This window comes from Sus scrofa, chromosome 6, assembly GCF_000003025.6.
Source record: "Sus scrofa isolate TJ Tabasco breed Duroc chromosome 6, Sscrofa11.1, whole genome shotgun sequence".
NCBI classification, from domain to species: Eukaryota; Metazoa; Chordata; class Mammalia; order Artiodactyla; family Suidae; genus Sus; species Sus scrofa.
In genome coordinates, this window is record NC_010448.4 from 157,614,900 (window position 1) to 157,634,187 (window position 19,288).

At 43.7% G+C, this 19,288-nt stretch overlaps 1 protein-coding gene across 1 annotated transcript in view; it reads right to left on the reverse strand.

Annotated features, from left to right (window-relative positions):
• The window catches only part of TTC4 (tetratricopeptide repeat domain 4), a 35,178-nt gene continuing 17,489 nt past the window's right edge, over nt 1,600-19,288 (reverse strand). The window contains exons 6-10 of the mRNA XM_003127973.4: nt 15,279-15,365; nt 12,777-12,994; nt 12,119-12,200; nt 4,690-4,772; nt 1,600-2,622 (exon numbers count right to left, since the gene is read on the reverse strand). Of these exons, the coding sequence (XP_003128021.2) occupies nt 2,520-2,622; nt 4,690-4,772; nt 12,119-12,200; nt 12,777-12,994; nt 15,279-15,365 (573 nt within the window). The 3' untranslated portion in view covers nt 1,600-2,519. The remainder of the gene's footprint in view (nt 2,623-4,689; nt 4,773-12,118; nt 12,201-12,776; nt 12,995-15,278; nt 15,366-19,288) is intronic.

Genomic DNA, 19,288 nt, shown 5'->3' on the forward strand with positions numbered 1-19,288 from the left:
ACACCCACTCAACTGTGTGACCCTGAGATGCACTGCAGCCTTGATGCCCATTAAACGTTTGTGAAGAAATGGTAGGAAAGGAGCACGGGAGAGAAGGCAGGTAGACTCTGGAGTGAGATGCTTGGGCTCATCCTGGCTCTGACAGTCCCTATGAGGCAGCATGCCACCGTCTCATTTATAAAGTCGGGATCATAGACCTGAGAGCATGGCTGTTAGGATGAGAGAATTCAGGTACAGTTGCATGGTGCCAGGACTGTTGATGGCCACCATCACCTCCCTGCTGTGCCTTTGTGTGCCTACTGGCACATCTACCCACTAAATGCCAACAGCATGCCACCAAGTTGACAACCAAAAATGTCTCTAGATATTGGCAAATGTCCACTGGGGTGCAAAGCTGCGCCCTGGTTGAGAATCACTGATTAGTGCTACTGGTCTTCATGGGTGTGCCCCTGGGTAGTTCACTGAGTTAGGAGCTGTTCTTTGAATAATTATGTGCCAGGCACTGCACTGAGCACCTTGCATATGACATCTGCACAAATCTACATCAGTGTGCCCGTGAGGGGGCACAGGGAACTTTTTACAAAGTAGACGCCACACAGCCACCCCTCAATCACAGTAAGTCAGCAGCACCAGGATCCCACCTCTGGTCTAACAGTCCAGCACCCCAAGTCCCTTTTCTCTCCTTTGCGCCTCTGTCCCACCCTGGCAGGAGCAGTGGCAGGGACTGAAGAGCAGGTGGAGCAGAAGCGGCTCAGGACCTGGGTGACAGGGATGACAGTCACATAAGGACCATTCTCAGGTATGTGTATTTTGAACGTATAATGTACTCTCATCTGGCATCTCACCCCAGCCTCAGTGTCCAGAGCAGAGTAGGGTAAGAAGTTTCTGTCACATGAGGCAGTGCCCTGGAACCTGCATTGCCCCACGAGAGCACAGTGGTTGCTGAGGCACCTGCTAGGATTGCTGCTGGCTAAATGTGAGCCTCTGGCACAATGTGCAGGGTCTAGCTGAGAAGTGCGAGGATGGCCTCAGTGTGGCCAAGCCAGACTTAGGATGGATTGGGGGCCACAAGCCACAGACAGGACCTGCACCTGGAATGAAAGGTCCCTGGTTCTTTGTAAATATTCCACAGCAAAGTGCCCTTCAAAGATGGCAAAGCACACAGCACCAAATCCCAAGTCAGTCCACCTTAAGGGCAGCAGCTGGATTCAGTTTTCTGATGTATTAGTTAGCCTCACTATAGTAAAAACCCCAAAGGGTCAGCACTTACTACTGCAAGATTTACTTCTCATTCAGATTACAGCCCATGGTTGCAGGCCAGCTACTTGAGCTCTGCTCCACTGTCTCAGCATCTGGCACCCAGGCTGAAGAAGCAGCGCCTCAGGAAGTGTTCTCATGGCTGAGGGAAAAGAGCATGAGCCCACCACACGATGCTCTGCAAGTTCCATCTGACGTGTCCGCTCCTGTCCCTTTCCATCAGGCGTGCGGAAGGGCACTCCTCCCTAGGGGATGAGGTAGGCACTGCCAGGTAAGGATATACGGAATCCTCTAGGAACGAGGAAGAGCAAATAGCTGTAAACAAAAATACATGACAGTGACTCAACATGCAAAAAGATTTTCCAGTTTATAAGGCACAAAATCCTAAAATGTGGAAACTGGAGAGAAACTCAAAGCCAGCATCCAAGAACAGTCACAGCTCTCCATACGGCAAGATCAGCAAAACTGGCAAACTGTTTAGGTGTTCTGGAAGACCCTGGTGTGGAGGTCTTTATAGATGCAGAAACAGGACCCCCTTCCTGGCCCCATTCTCATCCCAAGGCATTTATAGCGTCCCCACAGAGCAGCCTGCTGTGCTCATGAAACAATGGGAGGCCCGAGTCTCAGCTCTAATCCCTTACATTACACGCTTGGTTTGTGTACAGTGCAGTGTGAGCCTAGCTTCTCCAGGCCTCTGACTCCACAAAGCTTCAGACCATGTCACTGGATCCTGAGTCAGTTTCCGCAGGCCAGTGCGTTTCCCAGGTCAGAGATGGAGGCTGGAGGCCGCTGGGTCCAAGGGTGTCATGACCAAGGCACACAGTTTTGTATCGAGAGGAGAATGGAGTTTTCATCGTGGTGCAGCAGAAACAAATCCAACTAGGAACCATGAGGTGGATTTGATCCCTGGCCTCGCTCAGTGAGTTAAGGATCTGGTGTTGCTGTGGCTGTGTCGTAGGCTGGCAGCTGCAGCTCCAATTAGACCCCTAGCCTGGGAACCTCCACTTGCCACGGGTGTGGCCCTGAAAACAAACAAAAAAAAGAGTGAAGACCAGGGGAGCTCAGCACTCTGACCAGAAAGGCTGCAGTTCTGGAAGTTGACAGCTCTTCCCCACCACGATGTGGGGAAGCCTGTCCTCAGGGTGATAAAAATAAAGTGCTAGATTCTAGGAGTAGGACCCACTGATTCAAGTGTACTGGACTCCAGGCTGCGGAGGCGGAGGGAGGAGATCTAGAGGCCTGGCTCCCACAGCTTGACCCGATCACTTTATCTGGTGCACCTTTCGCCCCCGGAGGTAATTCCTGCAGAAAGCAGAGGATCCTACACAGACCAGAAATGCTGGCGTCAGGGCTTTTACAGAGTACCTGCAGTGAACACAACAAAAGAGAGGGATTCACTGAGTTGCAATCTGAATCGTCCATGGACGTTCCCAGCAACATTCAAGGTGAACCTTTGGGCATAAGTCAACATTCAAATGCAAGGTAGCACATTTATTTGTTTGGTTTCTTAATCTGCAAATCAGCATGACCTTCTGCCCCTTAAAACCAAGCCAGAACCTTTGGGCCAGTCCTGTAGCATCATGTATGTCTGTGGCTAAACATGAAATGAGACCATGCTTTCATTCCTTCATTCAACAGTGAGTGTCCAGGGTAAGCCAGGCCCTGTGCTGAGAAAACAGATGAAACAACAAGCAAAAGCCACCATCCCAGCTCTCAGGTACTGAGGGGAGGGCAGTAAATAAACCAGGACAGCAGGCACAACTATAGAAGCATCTGCGAGGTATAGTGTCAGCCTTTAAGGGATATTATTCCCTCTATGGAAAGGGAATTGGGAAGGACTTCTGGAAAGCAGTCGTGTCTCAGCTGGCTTTAATTTGGAAAAGCGTTAGTGACGGGGCAGGAGGGAGCCAAAGCCAGGAGGTGCAGGTCACTAAGGTGCTTGCAGCTGCTGGGCAAAAAGCCAATGAAGTGGGCAGACTGGAGGGCAGGCAGGGCCTTGGCTTCTCAGGTCGAGGGATGTTAGCATCGCCCAGTGAGCTCGAATCTGGACAGCAGGGCCTCTATCTTGGCCTAGCACCCAACTCAGGGCCTGAAGTTGCCAGAAACCTGTGCTAGGTAGCCTCTTGCCCATGCTAGTCATTTAAAAAGTAATCACTTCCAATGCACTTATACTGTCTGGGGAGAACGAAACTGGTTTTTCTCCACAAATCAGTCAGCTTTCTGTTTAGATTTCTCCATTTGGGGGAGATGGTGTAGGGTAGACCTCAGGCCTTTAAAGAATTCTGGGTAGTTTGCTAACAACAGAAAGAAATGAACAGCTAGAAACCTGTCTATGAACTAGAAGGGAGATTTGGGGCTAAGGAAAAAAAAAAATACTGCCAATTCATCAATGATACTTGAAGAAATTGCCACCTGCTGCCTGCCAGGCCAAAGCAGAAGCATCAAGACTAGCTGGACACCCCCCCACCGAGTCAGTCAACACATCCCCGGCCCCTATTCAACCTGCCTCTGCAACGTCTCCCCCATCCCTGCCCCTACTTCAGGCCTCACCACTGAAGAGTGCACTTCAGATCTGTACATCACATGCTAAGTTTTACCTAAACAAACAGCCTCTGGGGCTCCATACACCATCAGGATACGGAACCCTGCTCCATAGCAGGGTGCTCAAAGCCTTTGCACGTGGCCGTAACCTCTCCCTCCAGCCTCATTTCCCACCACGCCCTTTGCCCTAGAGCATTGGACTCTCTCAGCCTAAATGTAAGACATGTGCTCTGCTCAAAGCTTAGAAGTAGGCCAAGAGTCAACTAAGAAAGCTACTGAGGGCATCCCCTTATAACCTAGGAACATGGCCAACCCCCCCCCACCCCCGGTCCCCAAAGCTGAACAGAGACAACTGCCAAATCCATCTGGTTGCCACTGTGACTAACAAAGACTCCCCCTCACAGCAAGACCACCCCTTTAGTTTATCAGAGTACACGGGCTCCTACTCTTGCAAACACCTGAGACGTATGCAGGCCAAGAGTAATGATCCCCATTTTAAAGAGGGAATAGCCTCAGAGTCACACAGCCAGTAAATGATGGTGCCTGACTTCGAGAGGCACTGCTGTTTCCAGATGATGGTATCAGGCATCCAGGCACAATCAGGAAGAGGAGCTTCTGCGTACAAAAGTCAGGCAGCTTCTTCCTTCCCAACCAGCCCTGTTCACCTCTCCCAGTCTGAGGGTGTCCTGGCTGCAGTGCAGGGGGCCAAGTCATCACACTGCAGCCTCTTTGGCTGCTGGCCCAGGCCAGTCTCCTAAGTTACTGTCTCTCAGTTTTGTGTCCAGAGCTGAAGGGAGAGGACCCCGTACCAGGCTAACACTCAGAAGTGGAATAAGAACCTGGCAGCATCCCAAGGAAGGTGCCTGAGCATCTTTTCCTGGGTCTACTCACCTGGGGTGCTGCAGCACCTGCAGGAGGGTGCTCTTGGGAGGTACCTGGTATAGTTCTGCCCTGTCCTCATCCTCAAAGTAGACCTGCAAGAGGAAGAGAGGAGCAAGAGTCAAGATATGAATAAAGGGCTTCAGCACTGGAGTTCCCGTTGTGGCTCGGAGGAAACAAATCCCACTAGGAACCATGAGGTTGTGGGTTTGATCCCTGGCCTCGCTTGGTGGGTTAAGGATCTGGCATTGCCATGAGCTGTGGTGTAGGTTGCAGATGAGGCTTGGATCTGGCGTGGCTATGGTGTAGGCCAGAAGCTGTAGCTCTGATTCGACCCCTAGCCTGGGAACTTCCAGGTGCCACAGGTGCGGCCCTAAAAAGCAAAAAAATAAAGCGGGGGGGTTCAGCACAGCTAGGCATGATGACAGGAGGGGGATTAAATATGGGGAGATTGATAAAATAAGTTATTAAGAATAAAAGAAATATGGGAAGAGAGAAAAGAGGTCCTATGGTGTTGGGATTATAACTGGAGAAACCAGTGAGAGCTCATGTTTTCACACACACACGGCACTGGAGCAGTGAGCAGCCCTCTCCTCACCCTCGTGCTACACAGATTTTGACTTCAAAATACCATTTTCTACTAAAAAGAACCAGGGCTCCTTGGGAAAAAAGGCTGATTCTAGAGCTGGGGCAAAGAAAGCACAGTTTGAGCCTGGAACATCTTGTGACAGGAAGCAAGGAAGTGCTTAAGATATGGGAGACAAATCGAAAGGACACAGAAGCAAATCTGAAGGCATTCCCATGGACCAAACCTGACACAAGCTGAGCATAACATATCATAGTAAGAGATTACACCTCAATGAATAAAACAGGAAACCATAAATCCACTGATACAAACAAGTTAAGTGGATGGTTTGATGAACAGTGAACTACTTAGATCATTCAGAGTACCTCCCTGTAAAATACTAACTACAAAGGGGAAAAGGTTAACTTTATAGTAGAGAAGCCTAGCAGGCCCTTACCTCAATCAAGTGATTAAAAGTGAACATCATCAGTAATGGGACATTTGAAATCATGTGTATCTGATGAGATGCAACAAGACGACAGTATTGCTGCTCTGATGTTCCAAACATGCACAATCCAGGCCAAAGCTACACGGAAACAGGAGTTCCCACTGTGGCACAGTGGGAACGAATCTCACTAGTATCCATGAGAATGCAGGTTAGATCCCTGGCCTCAGTGGGTTGGCGATCTGGCGTTGCTGTGAGCTGTCCTACAGGTTGCAGACATGGCTCAGATCCCGCATTGTTGTGGCTGTGGTGTAGGCCAGCAGCTGTAGCTCTGATTCAGCCCCTAGCCTGGGAACCTCTGCAGGTTGGCCCTCAAAAAAAAAAAAAAAAAGGACAATTCAAATGCCAAGATAAAAATTGATTTAGATGCAATGGTTACAAGACTTAATGACAAAACAGGCCAGTTGGATTTAACTGATATCTACAGGACCCTATATCCAAAATAAACAAACAAAAAAAACAGATTCTTTTCAGGCAGGCATGGAACATTCTCTAGGATAGACCGCCTACTAGGACAAGCCTCAACAAATTTAAGAGGACAGCAATTATTTCGAGTGTCTTTTCTGACTACAATGGTATGAAACTGTAAAAATGAACCACAGAAAAAATGGGAAAAGAACAAAAACATGCTACTAAAAAATGAATGGGTCAATCATGAAACCAGGGAAGAAATTAAAAAAAACCTTCAGACAAACATCAATGAAAACACAAAACTGAGTGATACAGGAAACAGTTCCAAAGAGGGAAGTTCATAGCAATACAGCAGGCTTTCCTCAAAAAACTAGAGAAATGGCCAATGAACAAGCTAACCTACTTACCTAACAATCAGAAAAATACCAAAATCCAAAAACAAGAGCTGGTTTTTTGAAAAGAGAAACAAAACGAGCAGACTTCTAGCCAGGCTCACCAAGAAGAAAAGGGTGGACCCAAATAAAGTAAGAGATGAAAGAGGAGAAGTAACAAATGATGCCACAGAAATACAAAATCATGAGTCTACTATGAACAGTTATATGCCAACAAACTGAACAAGCTAGAAGAAATGGGTACTAAGCTCCTAGAAGCACAAAGCCTGCCAAAACTGAGTCAAGAAGATAGATAATTTCAACAGACCAAGCAGTGGAAATAAAACAGAATCTGTTTTTTAAAAAACCTCCCTGCAGGAGTGCCCACCATGGCTCAGCAGAAATGAGGACACAGGATTGATCCCTGGCCTTGCTCAGTGGGTTAAAGGATCTGGTGCTGCTGTGAGCTGTGGCGTAGGTCACAGATGTGGCTCAGATCTGGCGTGGTGTAGGCCACCAGCTTTGGCTCCATATGCCATGGGTGTGGCCCTAAAAAGACATAAATAAAAATGAATAAAAAATTAATAAAAAAACCTCCCTGCAAACAAAATTCTAGGACCAGACAGCTTCACTGGAGAATTCTACCAAACATACAAAGACGAAATTATACCTGTCCTTCTCACACTCTTCTGGAAAGTTGAAAAGGAGGGGAAACTCCCAAATTCATACTATGAAGCCACCATCACCCTGATACCAAAACCAAAGACACTACAAGAAAATAACATTACAGGTCAATATCTTTGATGATTATAGATGCAAAGATCCTCAAAATATTATCAAACCAGGAGTTCCTGTTGTGGCTCAGCGGTAACAAAACCCCACTATTATCCATGAGGACGTGGGTTTGATCCCTGGCCTTGCTCAGTGGGTTAAGGATCCAGCATTGCTGTAAGCTGTGGTGTAGGTTGCAGGTGCAGCTCAGATCCCATGTTGCTGTGGCTGTGGTATAGGCTGGCAGCTGCAGCTCCGATTCAACCCCTAGCCTGGGAACGTCCCTATGCTGCAGGTGTGGCCCTAAAAAGCAAAACAAAGCAAAACAAAAAATACTACCAAACCAAATCCAACAACACATAAATAGGATCATACACCACGATCAAGTTGCATTCTGTCCAGGGTCATAAGAATGATTCCATATATGCAAATCAATCAATGTAATCCACTGCATTAACAAAAGGAAGGACAAAAAACACGTGATCATATCAATAAACACCAAAAAAGCATCTGGAAAATTCAAGATGTGATAAAAATTCTCACCAAAGTGGGCACAGAGAGAACATATTTCAACATAACAAAGGCCATTTATGACAGCTCGCAGCTAATATAATATTTAGTTGTGCAAAATTAAAAGTCTTCCCACTAAATTCTGGAATAGGACAAGGATGCCCACTCTCATCACTTCTATTGAACATAATAATGGAAGTCATAGGCATAGCAGACAAAAAAAATAAAAAGTATCCAAACTGTCCCTACTTGCAGATAACATGACAGTCTATATGGAGAACCCTAAAGTTTCTACACAAAAACTATTAGAATAAGTGAATTCAGCAAGGAAGCAAGACAGAAAGTTAATATATTGAAATCTGTTGCAATTCTTTAGCATAAAATATAAAAAAGTAGAAAAAAAAATCCTGTTTAAAAACCACGGCTAAAAACAAAAAAAAACCCACCTAGGAATAAACTTAACCAAGGAGGTTAAAGACCTAAGCACTTAAAATTATAAAACACCGATAAAGTATATTGCTGACTGAAAGAGATATAAAGAAAGCCCATGCCCTTGGATTGGAAGGATTAGTATTGTTAAAATGTGCATGCTGCCTGAAGCAATCTATAGATTTAATGCAATTCCTTATCAAAACATCCAGGACATTTTTCACAGAACTAGAACAAATAATCCAAAAATTTATATGGAACCATAAAAGACCCAGAATTGCCAAAGCAATCCTGAGGGGAAAAAAACAAGGCAGGAGGCATAACTCTTCCAGATTTCAGACAATACTACAAAGCTACAGTAATCAAAACAGCATGATGGTACTCGGGCAGGGCAGGGGGGACAGACACAGAGATCAATGGAACAGAACAGAGTCCAGAAATAAACCACACACCCCGGAGTTCCGGTTATGGCTCAGTGGCAAAAAACCCAACTAGTATCCGTGAAGATGCGGGTCCAATCCCTGGCCTTGCTCAGTGGGTTAAGTAAGGATCTGGCACTACCGTGAGATGTGTAGGTCACAGACACAGCTCAGATCTGGCATTGCTGTGGCTATGGCTATGGCTGGGAACTTCCATATGCCACAGGTGCAGCCCTAAAAAGCAAATAAATAAACAAACCCACATGCCTCCATTCAATTAATGCAAGAATATACAACGGAGAAACGACAGTCTCTTCAGTAAGTGGTGCTGGGAAAGTTGGACAGCTACGTGTAAACCAAGGTAATCAGAGCAGTCCCTCACATCACATATAAAAATAGAATCAAATGGTTTTAAGACCTAAATATTAAATATGACATCATAAAACTCCTACAAGAGGACACAGGCAAAACATTCTTTGACACAACCATTGTAATATTTTCTTAGGTCTCCCAAGGCAAAAGAAATAAAAGCAAAAGTAAACAAATGGGATGTAATCAAACATGAAAACTTTTGCACAGCAAAAGAAACAATCAGCAAAATGAAAAGACAACCTGCAGAATGGGAGAAAAATATCTGCAAATGTTGTGACTGACAAGGGGTTAATATTCAAAGTTTACAGCCACTCATTCAACTCAGTATCAAAAAAACCAACAACTCAATCAAAAACGGGCAGAGGACCCAGACAGACATTTCTCTAAAGATACACAGATGGCCACGAGGCACGTGAAAAGATGTTCGTCACTTATTATTAGAGAAATGCAAATCAAAAACCACAATGAGGTATTACTCACACTGGTCAGAAAGACTATCATCAAAGTCTACAAATAATAAATGCTGGAAAGGGTGTGGAGAAAAGGGAACCCTCCTGCACTGTTGATGGGAATGTAAATTAGTGCAGCCATTATGGAAAACAATATGAAGATTCCTTAAAAAATTAAAAATAGATCTACCATATGATCCAGCAATCCCACTGCTGGGCATATATCCAGAAAAGAAAAAACCTCTAATTCAAAAAGATGCATGCTCCCCACTGTTCACAGGCGCACTATTTATAATAGCCAAGATATGGAAACCACCCAAGTGCCCATCAACAGATAACTGGCTTAAGAAAACATATACACACAGACACACACATATATTATTCAGCCGTAAAAAAGAATGATATATTGCCATTTGCAGCACACAGATGGACCTAGACAATACTAAGTGAAGTAAGACAAAGACAAATATAAATATTATATGATATCACTTATGTGTGGAATCTAAAAGAAATAATACAAATGAAGCTACATACAAAATAGAAACAGACTCAAACACAAAACAAACTTTGCTATCAAAGGGGAAAGGGTGAGAGGGAGGGATAAATTAGGAGTTTGGGATTAACAGACACAAACTGTGGCTCAGTGGACATGAATCTGACTAGCATCCATGAGGACGCAGATTTGGTCCCTGGCCTTGCTCAGTGGGTTAAGGAGCCGGCATTGCCGTGAGCTGTGGTATAGGTCGCAGATGCAGCTTGGATCCCACGTTGCTATGGCTGTGGTATGAACCAGCAGCTACAGCTCCAATTCGACCCCTAGCCTGGGAACCTCCATATTCCCCGGGTGTGGCCCTACAAAGCCAAAAAAAGAAAAAACCAGATGCAAACTACTATACATAAACTATATAAGCAACAAGGATTTATTCTCTAGCAAAGGGAATTATATTCAATATCTTATAATAACGTAAAATGAAAACTATATATAAGTGAATCACTTTTCTGTATACCTGAAACTAACAGAATACTGTAAATCAACTATACTCCAATTAAAATTTTTTTAAAATAGTAGTATGCCCAAAAAAAGAGAAAAACACAAACACCATATGCTATCACTTATGTATGGAATCTAAAAAAAAGGATACAACGAACTTATTTGCAGAACAGAAACAGACTCACAGACTTTGAAAAACTTAATGGTTACCAAAGGAGAGAGCTTAGGGGGCAGAGATGGGCTGGGAGTTTGGGATGCAATGTTCTAAAATTAGGTTATGATGATGGTTGTACAACTATAAATATAATAAAACTCACTGAATTAAAAAAATAAAATTTTATTTATTTATTTTTTTGGGGGGCTTTTTGCTATTTCTTTGGGCCGCTCCCGCGGCATATGGAGGTTCCCAGGCTAGGGGTCTAATCGGAGCTCTAGCCGCCAGCCTACGCCACAGCCACAGCAACGCGGGATCCGAGCCGCGTCTGCAACCTACACCACAGCTCACGGCAACGCCGGATCCTTAACCCACTGAGCAAGGGCAGGGACCGAACCCGCAACCTCATGGTTCCTAGTCGGATTCGTTAACCACTGCGCCACGACGGGAACTCCTAAAAAAATAAAATTTTAAATACACTAAAGAAAAAAAAGGACATTGCTGGGGGAAAATTTGTGAAAACAGAATGGAGTCTGAAGATTAGCTGGTTAGTAGTGTATCAAAGTTAACTTCCCAATTTTGATGACTGATTGGGATTATGAAAGAAAATGTCCTTGTGTTTAGGAAATAGACACTAAAGTATTCAGGGGTACTGAGGGCATCAGCTGGCGTCTTACTCTCAAATAGTTAGAAGACAAATTCTTTTTTTTTTTTTTTTTTTTTTTGTCTTTTTATGGCCACACCCACAGCATATGGAGATTCCCAGGTTAGGATCCCACTAGCTAGGGGCTGAATTAAGCTGTAGCCCCTGGCCTACGCCACAGCCACAGCCACATCAGATCCAAGCTATGTCTGCAACGTACACCACAGCTCATGGCAACACTGGATCCTTAACCCACTGAGCAAGGCCAGGGATCCACTCCGCATCCTCATGGATACTAGTTGGGTTCGTGAACCACTGAGCCACAATGGGAACTCCCAGAAGACAAATTCTTTGTTCTATAAATTGCGATTATTTTTTTTTTAAGAGTTGCAACAATGGAATGTTATTCAGCCTTAAAAAAGGAAGAGGATTCTGACATGCTACAACACAATGAACATTAAAGACATTATACCAAGTGAAATAAGCCAAAAGGACAAATACTGTATGATTCCACTTAAGTGAGGCACCTAGAGCAGATAAATTCAGAGACAGAAAGTCGAAGGGTGGATGCCATGGGCTGGGGAGTAGGGAGGTAAAATAACTCACTATTTTCATTAATAGGGATAGAGTTTCAGTTTAGAAGGATGAAAACGGAGACAGGTGGTGGTGTGATCAACAAGGTCACTGTACCTAATGCTACTGAACTGTGCACTTAAAAATTGTTAAAATGGTAAATTTTATGTTCTGTACATATTACCACAATTTTTTTTTAAAAGGGCAGTGAATTCTAGCCGCATCCCCTGTTCCCCTGCTCCCCCAATTCTCATGGAGGAACAAAATAAAACTCTTACCTCTAAATTATCAGGGCAGTATTTTTGCTCTAAGTCCCAAGAGGGCGTTTCACCAAACATCACCATTAGGTGATCAATAAACCTAAGGAGATAAAATATCAATTGATCTGGGTATCAATAACTCATGCTCTGTTTTTCACACACCACAGTCCCCAGACACCAAATCACAGAGATACTAAGAATGTATAAATCATGAAATGCAGGATTAATGCATTTTGAGAGCAGTGCCCAAAATGTGCGTATCACTAGTTTTATTATGATACAGTAATTCTCTTTAAAGGGACTCAAGATTAACAACATTCCCACACTGACCCTATCAAATCACGTTAAAATAGCCAGTTATATGTTTTCTAATAAATACACTCTTCAATTACTATGCATGTACTACCTCTATGACTTCATCTCTCACCAGAGAGAAGTAGCAGTGCTTGACACTGTACATGATATTACTATGAAGGTGAGAAAGTATCTGTCACTGCAAAGCTACTTAGTCAAAGGAGAAATCAGCTATGGGATAGAGAGATTATGCCAAACCAAACTGTGCAAAACCCTCTAAAACCATTCTCTTCCCTCCTCAACCAAAAATCTATCTATCTGTCCTGCTGAGACAGCAGGAAGCTCAGAAGCATAAGCAGAGGGCTCCTGGGGAAGGAAGTACCTGGAGTCCTCGTGAAAAGCAGAGATGAAGTCCGACTGGGCATACTCCGGGTACAGAAAGAGCACAGGCCAGCTCAGTCTGCCCTGGTCATCTACACTCAGCCTGGCTCCATAGGGGTTCTCAGAACTGAGCCCATTCAGGAAAAGCTCACCAAGACCTTCTGAGGCTGAATCTTCATCTTCTCCAGCAGCTTCAGAGACTAGCCTGATGCTCCTAGCCTGGGTTATGGACAGAAGCACATACATTATACATGGAAGGATGCAAACCCCTTTCACTAAAAAGAGAAACCAAAACACTGCGAGCTCCCTGAGGGCCAGCTCTACATGATTCAGCTTCATTATCCCTGAGGCCTGGCACAGAGCAGGCATCATCTGTTTAACTCGCCTTCACTGGGCACCTACCACATGCTAGACTCTGACACAGAGATGAACTAAATGTGGTAATAAGTGCGACATGAGGGAAGAAGTAAAGTGGTGGAACTGCAGACCATGAATAATTCATGCAGCCTGGGGGCTGCAGGTGACTGAGGAATGCTAGGCCTTGAACAATGATTCTGAAAGGCAGAAAAAGTGGAGGCTGGAGGGAGTGGGAAGGGCATTCTGCCCCAAGGAACAGCCAAGTAACACCATGTGCAAAGGTACAGAAAGATGCAGAGTTCCTGTTATGGCTCCGTGGGTTAAGAATCCAACTAGTATCCATGAGGATGCAGGTTTGATCCCTGGCCTCATTCAGTGGGTTAAGGATCTGGTGTTGCCACAAGCTTCGGTGTAGGTCACAGATGAGGCTTGGATCCCAAGTTGCTTTGGCTGTGGCGGAGGCCAGCAGGTGCAGCAGACTCCTAGCCTGGGACGTCCACATACAGCAGGTATGGCCCTAAAAAGAAAGAGAAAACAAAAGAAAAAAAAAAGTACTGAAAGATGCAGAGAGTGGAAGGTACAAAAATGGCAAATGTTGGGAGTTCCCGTCATGGCTCAGCAGAAACGAATCTGACTAGCAACCATGAGGACACAGGTTGGATCCCTGGCCTCACTCAGTGGGTTAAGGATCCGGTGTTGTTGTGAGCTGTGGTGTAGGTCACAGACATGGCTCAGATCCAGCGTGGCTGTGGCTATGGCTGTGGCACAGGCCAGCGGCTCCAGCTCCGATTTGATCCCTAGCCTGGGAACCTCCATATGCCACAAGCACATGGCCCTAAAATGACCAAAAAGGAAAAAAAAAAAGAGAAAAAAAAAAAAAAAAAGGCAAATGTCTCAGTTTGGCCAGGACATGGACACTAAATATAATTCACATGCTGGCTTAATCTTGACTGTCTCATGGAAATAAGGACAAATCAAAGGTCTGAAAAGTAAAGTCACCTCTTACGTATGCTGTGTGGAGGTTCATAAGGCTAGCACCCAAGGGGAAAATTACATGTAATCAAAATTACTTCAATGGTATCTCATAAATCAGGAGTTGGCAAGCTTTCCCTTAAAGGGTCACACAAGAAATACTTAAGCTTTGCAGGCCCAATGGTCTCTGTGCTATTACTCAACTCTGCCATTGTAAGTATGAAAACAGCCACCAGTACATAACACATACATAAGCAGGCATGCCGTGAGCCATTGGCAACAGCTTGCTGACCCTGCTTTAAATGATTAAAATACCATATATACAGCTTTGTGTATATTACCATTGAGAGTAATTCTTACCTACACTGAAGTCTGAGATGCAGAGTTAAAGGAGAGACCCAAAAGAAGGTCTGTATGCAAATGTCTGGGCATTCCAATATTCTACATTTTAGATCCCTCTAGAGTATTCCCTTCTGTTTAGTCTGTTAATGTGTTGAGAGATTTCTTGTTGCCAGGAGGGACAACTGGAGTGCATCTTAGTAGTATGAAGTTCTCAAAGTCAACAAGTAACTTAAATAGGCAAATAACTTAACAAAGAATCAAACAAAGAACCCATCCCCAAACCTCATGGCCAAGTATTACTTCCCTTGTGAATCCAAGGCTCAGCAGGTGACCTTTGGGGTATCCAGGTGAAAACAAAATCAGACTATATTCATTTAAAATGCCAGAAAGAGAGGAAGGGAGAGGTAGAATTTTGTGTGGTTATTACAATTACAAGAGCAACATCCTAAATATTCAGGCTTTCTCAGGACGCAGTATAACACAGGGGCTAAGAGCAAGGACCTGGCTCTGAAAAAGTAGCTGTGTGAGGTTTCTTCATCTCCCTGAGACAATGTAATCATCTACCAAAACAGGAGCAGGAGGACTTACTTCAGAAGGCTACTGTGAAGATTAGAGAATCTTTAACCCATGGCAACTATTCAGTGTATGTTACCTGAGACCAACACAGGTACACAAGTCAGAAGCCGACTGAACACAGGGGGTCTGACTTGTCACACCACTTCACCAAAAGCAGAAAGAAAATTCAGGCAAAGCATCCCCAGAAAGGTTCCCAACAGGTTTCAGGATTAGGGGATTTCACAAGACCCATAGGGCCTAAGGTTTGAAGACTCACCTTGATGGCCTGGAGTAAAGCCTCATTCTGATTCTGCTCCTTCTTTTCTTTCAACTTTGCTTTCCTTATATCCCTCTGTTCAGTTCGCTGAAAGTGAAATTCAGATGCATCAGCTCTAGGGAACTTGCCTCCTCTTCTGATCCCAAATAACTACTTCTGGTCTCTATTCAACCCAGGCTGCTGTACATCAAGGCATACCAGAGGCTGGATTCAGTTCCAGCCAAAGAGCTCAGTCTACCGAGGGGGACAGACACGTAAAAGGTCTGCTATGTGTTACCCTCGTTGTGTCCATCAAGGGTTAGGAAACACAGAGCAGGGAGGGACTGATGCTGCCCCACCTCGGAGGTGGGTTTAGACAGAAACCAGATGAAAGAGAAAGGGCACTCTTGGTGGATGGACTGACACAGGGCCCACGGGGCATTTTAACTTTCTGCTATGGCTGGAATATAGGGTTACACTGGAACAACCCAGGCCAAGAACTTACCAGAGGCTCTGCCTTTTGACAATTATAGTCCATGAGAGAAAAATACCACCAGTCTGCTTCATTTCACAGAAAATTTCCATTTCCTCTTCTGGCTAATCTACCAAAAAAACAGTTGATGCTACTCCTACCCTCAGGATTGTGGATGAATAGGGGCCAGCCAACTTTTTCCGTAAAGTGTCAGATAATAAATACTTTAGGCTTTGCAGACCATGTATGGGCTCTGTCATATTATCGGGTTTTGTTTGTGAAAAACATTCTTGGTTCACAGAATGTACAAAGAGAGGACACAGGGTGGATTTAGCCTGTGGGTCAGTTTCATGAGCCCTGCTCTAAAATATAGCACGACCACCCTTACCTTCTCCAGAGAAGCCCCACAGATGCTAACACAGATTTTTTTTTTTTTTTTTTTTTTCCCTCATGAAGAGTCTAGCTCCTTTCAAGAAACAAGGGCTGATAACTCTTGGCCATGACTTCTCCAATCGAGTCTGCCAAAGCAACTGCAAAAGCCCTTTCTGCTGTTAGGAAGTTTGATCACACCATCAAGAGTAATCAAACCCCACCCCATGTACGCTATTACAACTATGTCCAATTCTGCCCTCACAGTGAGCTGAGCCACACTAACCAGCCACATTAGAGAATGATAAGGTAGATGATTAAGGATGACTTGAATTTTGTCCCGTGTTGTTTTTCTTCTGATTTACAGACACAAGTGGGTGGGTGTGGCTTCCCTGCTTCTTACCTGAAGTTTGGGCCACATAAAGCCTCTATAACCCCCAGGTCACAGGAGCCCTGAACTATGGAGTTTGCTGCCCTTTATTAAAAAAAAAAAAAAAAAAAAAAAAAACACTCCAACTAAGACAGAGAACATTTCTATTCCCTGGAAAGCTCCCTCATATCCTCATACCCCTTTGCAGTCACTGATAGGTTGGTTTCTTTTCATTACCAAGTCATATTCCATTGTTTGAATATACCACATTTTACCTATCCTCCTACTGTTGGACACAAAGCCTGTTTCCGGATTATTATGAATAAAATAGGCTATCAACATTCTTACACAAGTCTTTTCATGAGCATGTTTTCATTTCTCTTAGGTAGATACCTACGAGTAAAATTGCTGGATCAAAGGTATACGAAACTGTCAAACTGATTTCCAAAGTGGTTGTACAGTTTTATATCCCACTGGGAATGTATGAGAGTTCCAATTCCTCCACATCTCCAGTATTTGCTATTGTCAGTCCTGTGAACTGGGATCTTTACAGATTTACCTATTTTGGATGTTTCATATATATATGGAATCATACAATATATGATCTTTTATACACTGCCTTCTTTCACTCAACATAATGTTTCTGAGATTCAGCTACACTGTAGCATGATGTATCAGTACTTCCTTCCTTTTTACAACTGAATAATATTCCACTGTATGGACATACCACTTTTATCTATCATCAGTTGATAGACATTTAGATTGTTTTCAGTTTTTGGCCATTGTGAATAATGTTGCTATGTACATTTATGTACAAGTATTTGAATACTTGGTTTCAATTCTCTTGGGTACATACCTAGGAGTGGAAATGCTGGGTCATGTGGCAATTCTACCATTAATTTTTTGAGGAACTTTCAAATTGCCTTCCATGGAGGCTGCACCATTTTATATTCCCACCAGCCATGTATGAGTGTTTCAGTTTCTCCACATCTTTATCATTTGTTATTTTCCTTGAAAAATTAGAGCCTTCCTAGAGGGTATGAAATACTATCTCCCATTCTGGGGTTGTCTCTTCACTTTCTTATCAAACCTGGGATATTTTCAGATATTATTTCCTCAGATATTCCTTTGTGTCTGTCTCTCCTCTCCTGGGACTCCCATTATGCCTATGATATGCTTCACAGCATACCACAGGTCTCCCACTTTCCACCTTTCTCTGTTCTTTTTTCTTTCTATTCCTCAGGCTAATTACCGTTGACCTATCTTCAAAGTTCTACTCTTGAGCCCCTTAGTGAATTTTTTATTTCATTTGTTCATTTTTCTTTATTGATATTCCCTATTTGATGAGACACTGTTCTCGTTATGTCTTTTTAAAGTTCTTTAGGCATTGTTTCCTTTCATTGCTGGATGAAAGAATGTTCCTTTGTAGACAAAGAATGTCATCTGCCATTTCAGTGAACAAAAGACACTGCAGCCATAAAGCCATCAGCCACCGCAGCCACCCCCAGTGGTGCTCCCTGAGGGAAACTCAGGATGGAGAAAAACAGGGTACCCATATCAAGCCATCAGCCACTGCAGGCACCCTTGACCATGGACCCTGAGGGAATTCAGGATGGAGAAAAACAGGATACTGGCTCTAGATATTTGCCATGCTGTTATCAAAGGAATAATTTCAATAATCCCAGACTCTTTACATACACAGAAAATCACTGAAATCTTTAACTTGAGATATCTGTTGCTTTAATTATAAGTAATCTTTTGATGTTCAAGTACATACTTTGTTTGTTTTGCAAAAATTCCCATATACCTTAGCTCCTCCCTTGCCTCTTTGATCAGTCCCTCAGAACTATCTGACAAGCTGTATTCCAGGCCTAAGTCCTCAGTAAGTCAGCAGAAAAAAATACAATTCTCAACTCTTTAAGTTGTGCTTTTTTCCCCCAGTCAACAATTCTGGTAACCATAAAGGGACCAAGAGCAGACTTCTCTCTGTCTGAACTCTACAAGGAGCCAGAGCCTTAGTACCAGCAGAGGCCTCTTGTGCCTGTTTGCCTCAGAGGGTTAAATTTGGGTGAGTCCTCTTGCTTCCCAGATCTCTCAATTATTGGTTGATGATCCTGAGTTTTAGTTGGTGGTATATATATTATCAAAATTAAATTTATAAAAGAGCTCCATTTAACTGACTTAAAAGTAAGCACTTACAAATTAAATATTTCTAAATACAAAGGAAACTGGCCAGAACAAATTTCAGGTTCACATGATCTAGCAAATATTCAGTATCAAATTAGTATCTGGTATTAAAGGTGGCTTAAACATGCAGTATAAACATATCTGTCTTTTTTATTTTTTTTTTTTGTTGCGGCCATAGTATGCCGAAATTCCCAGGCCAGAGGTTGAACCCACAGCACTGCACTGACAACACCTAATCCCTAACTGCTAGGCCACCAGGGAACTTCAATGCAGGTCTTACTTGACTGTACTTAGATTGTACCTAGGTTAACCCAAGTTCATGTTATTTCTGTTGCAGAGCTTGCTGGCAAGAAATTAACTTGGTATTGTCAACAGAAGAAAAATGGTACAACCTAAAAGTTGAGAATTATGTTTTACACAGAGGACTTGCTGAGGACTTAAGCCTGGGGAGGCAGTCTCTCAGATGGCTCTGAGGGAAAGCTCTGAAGAGATAAATAAGGAGGAACAGGATATTTAGGAGTTTGCAAAAACAACAAACAAGTAGTCAGAACCACAAAATATTGTTAAATAAAAACAGACAATGTGAGTTAATGAATTTAGAGCTTTCCTGTGTATGGGAAGACTCAAGAGTCT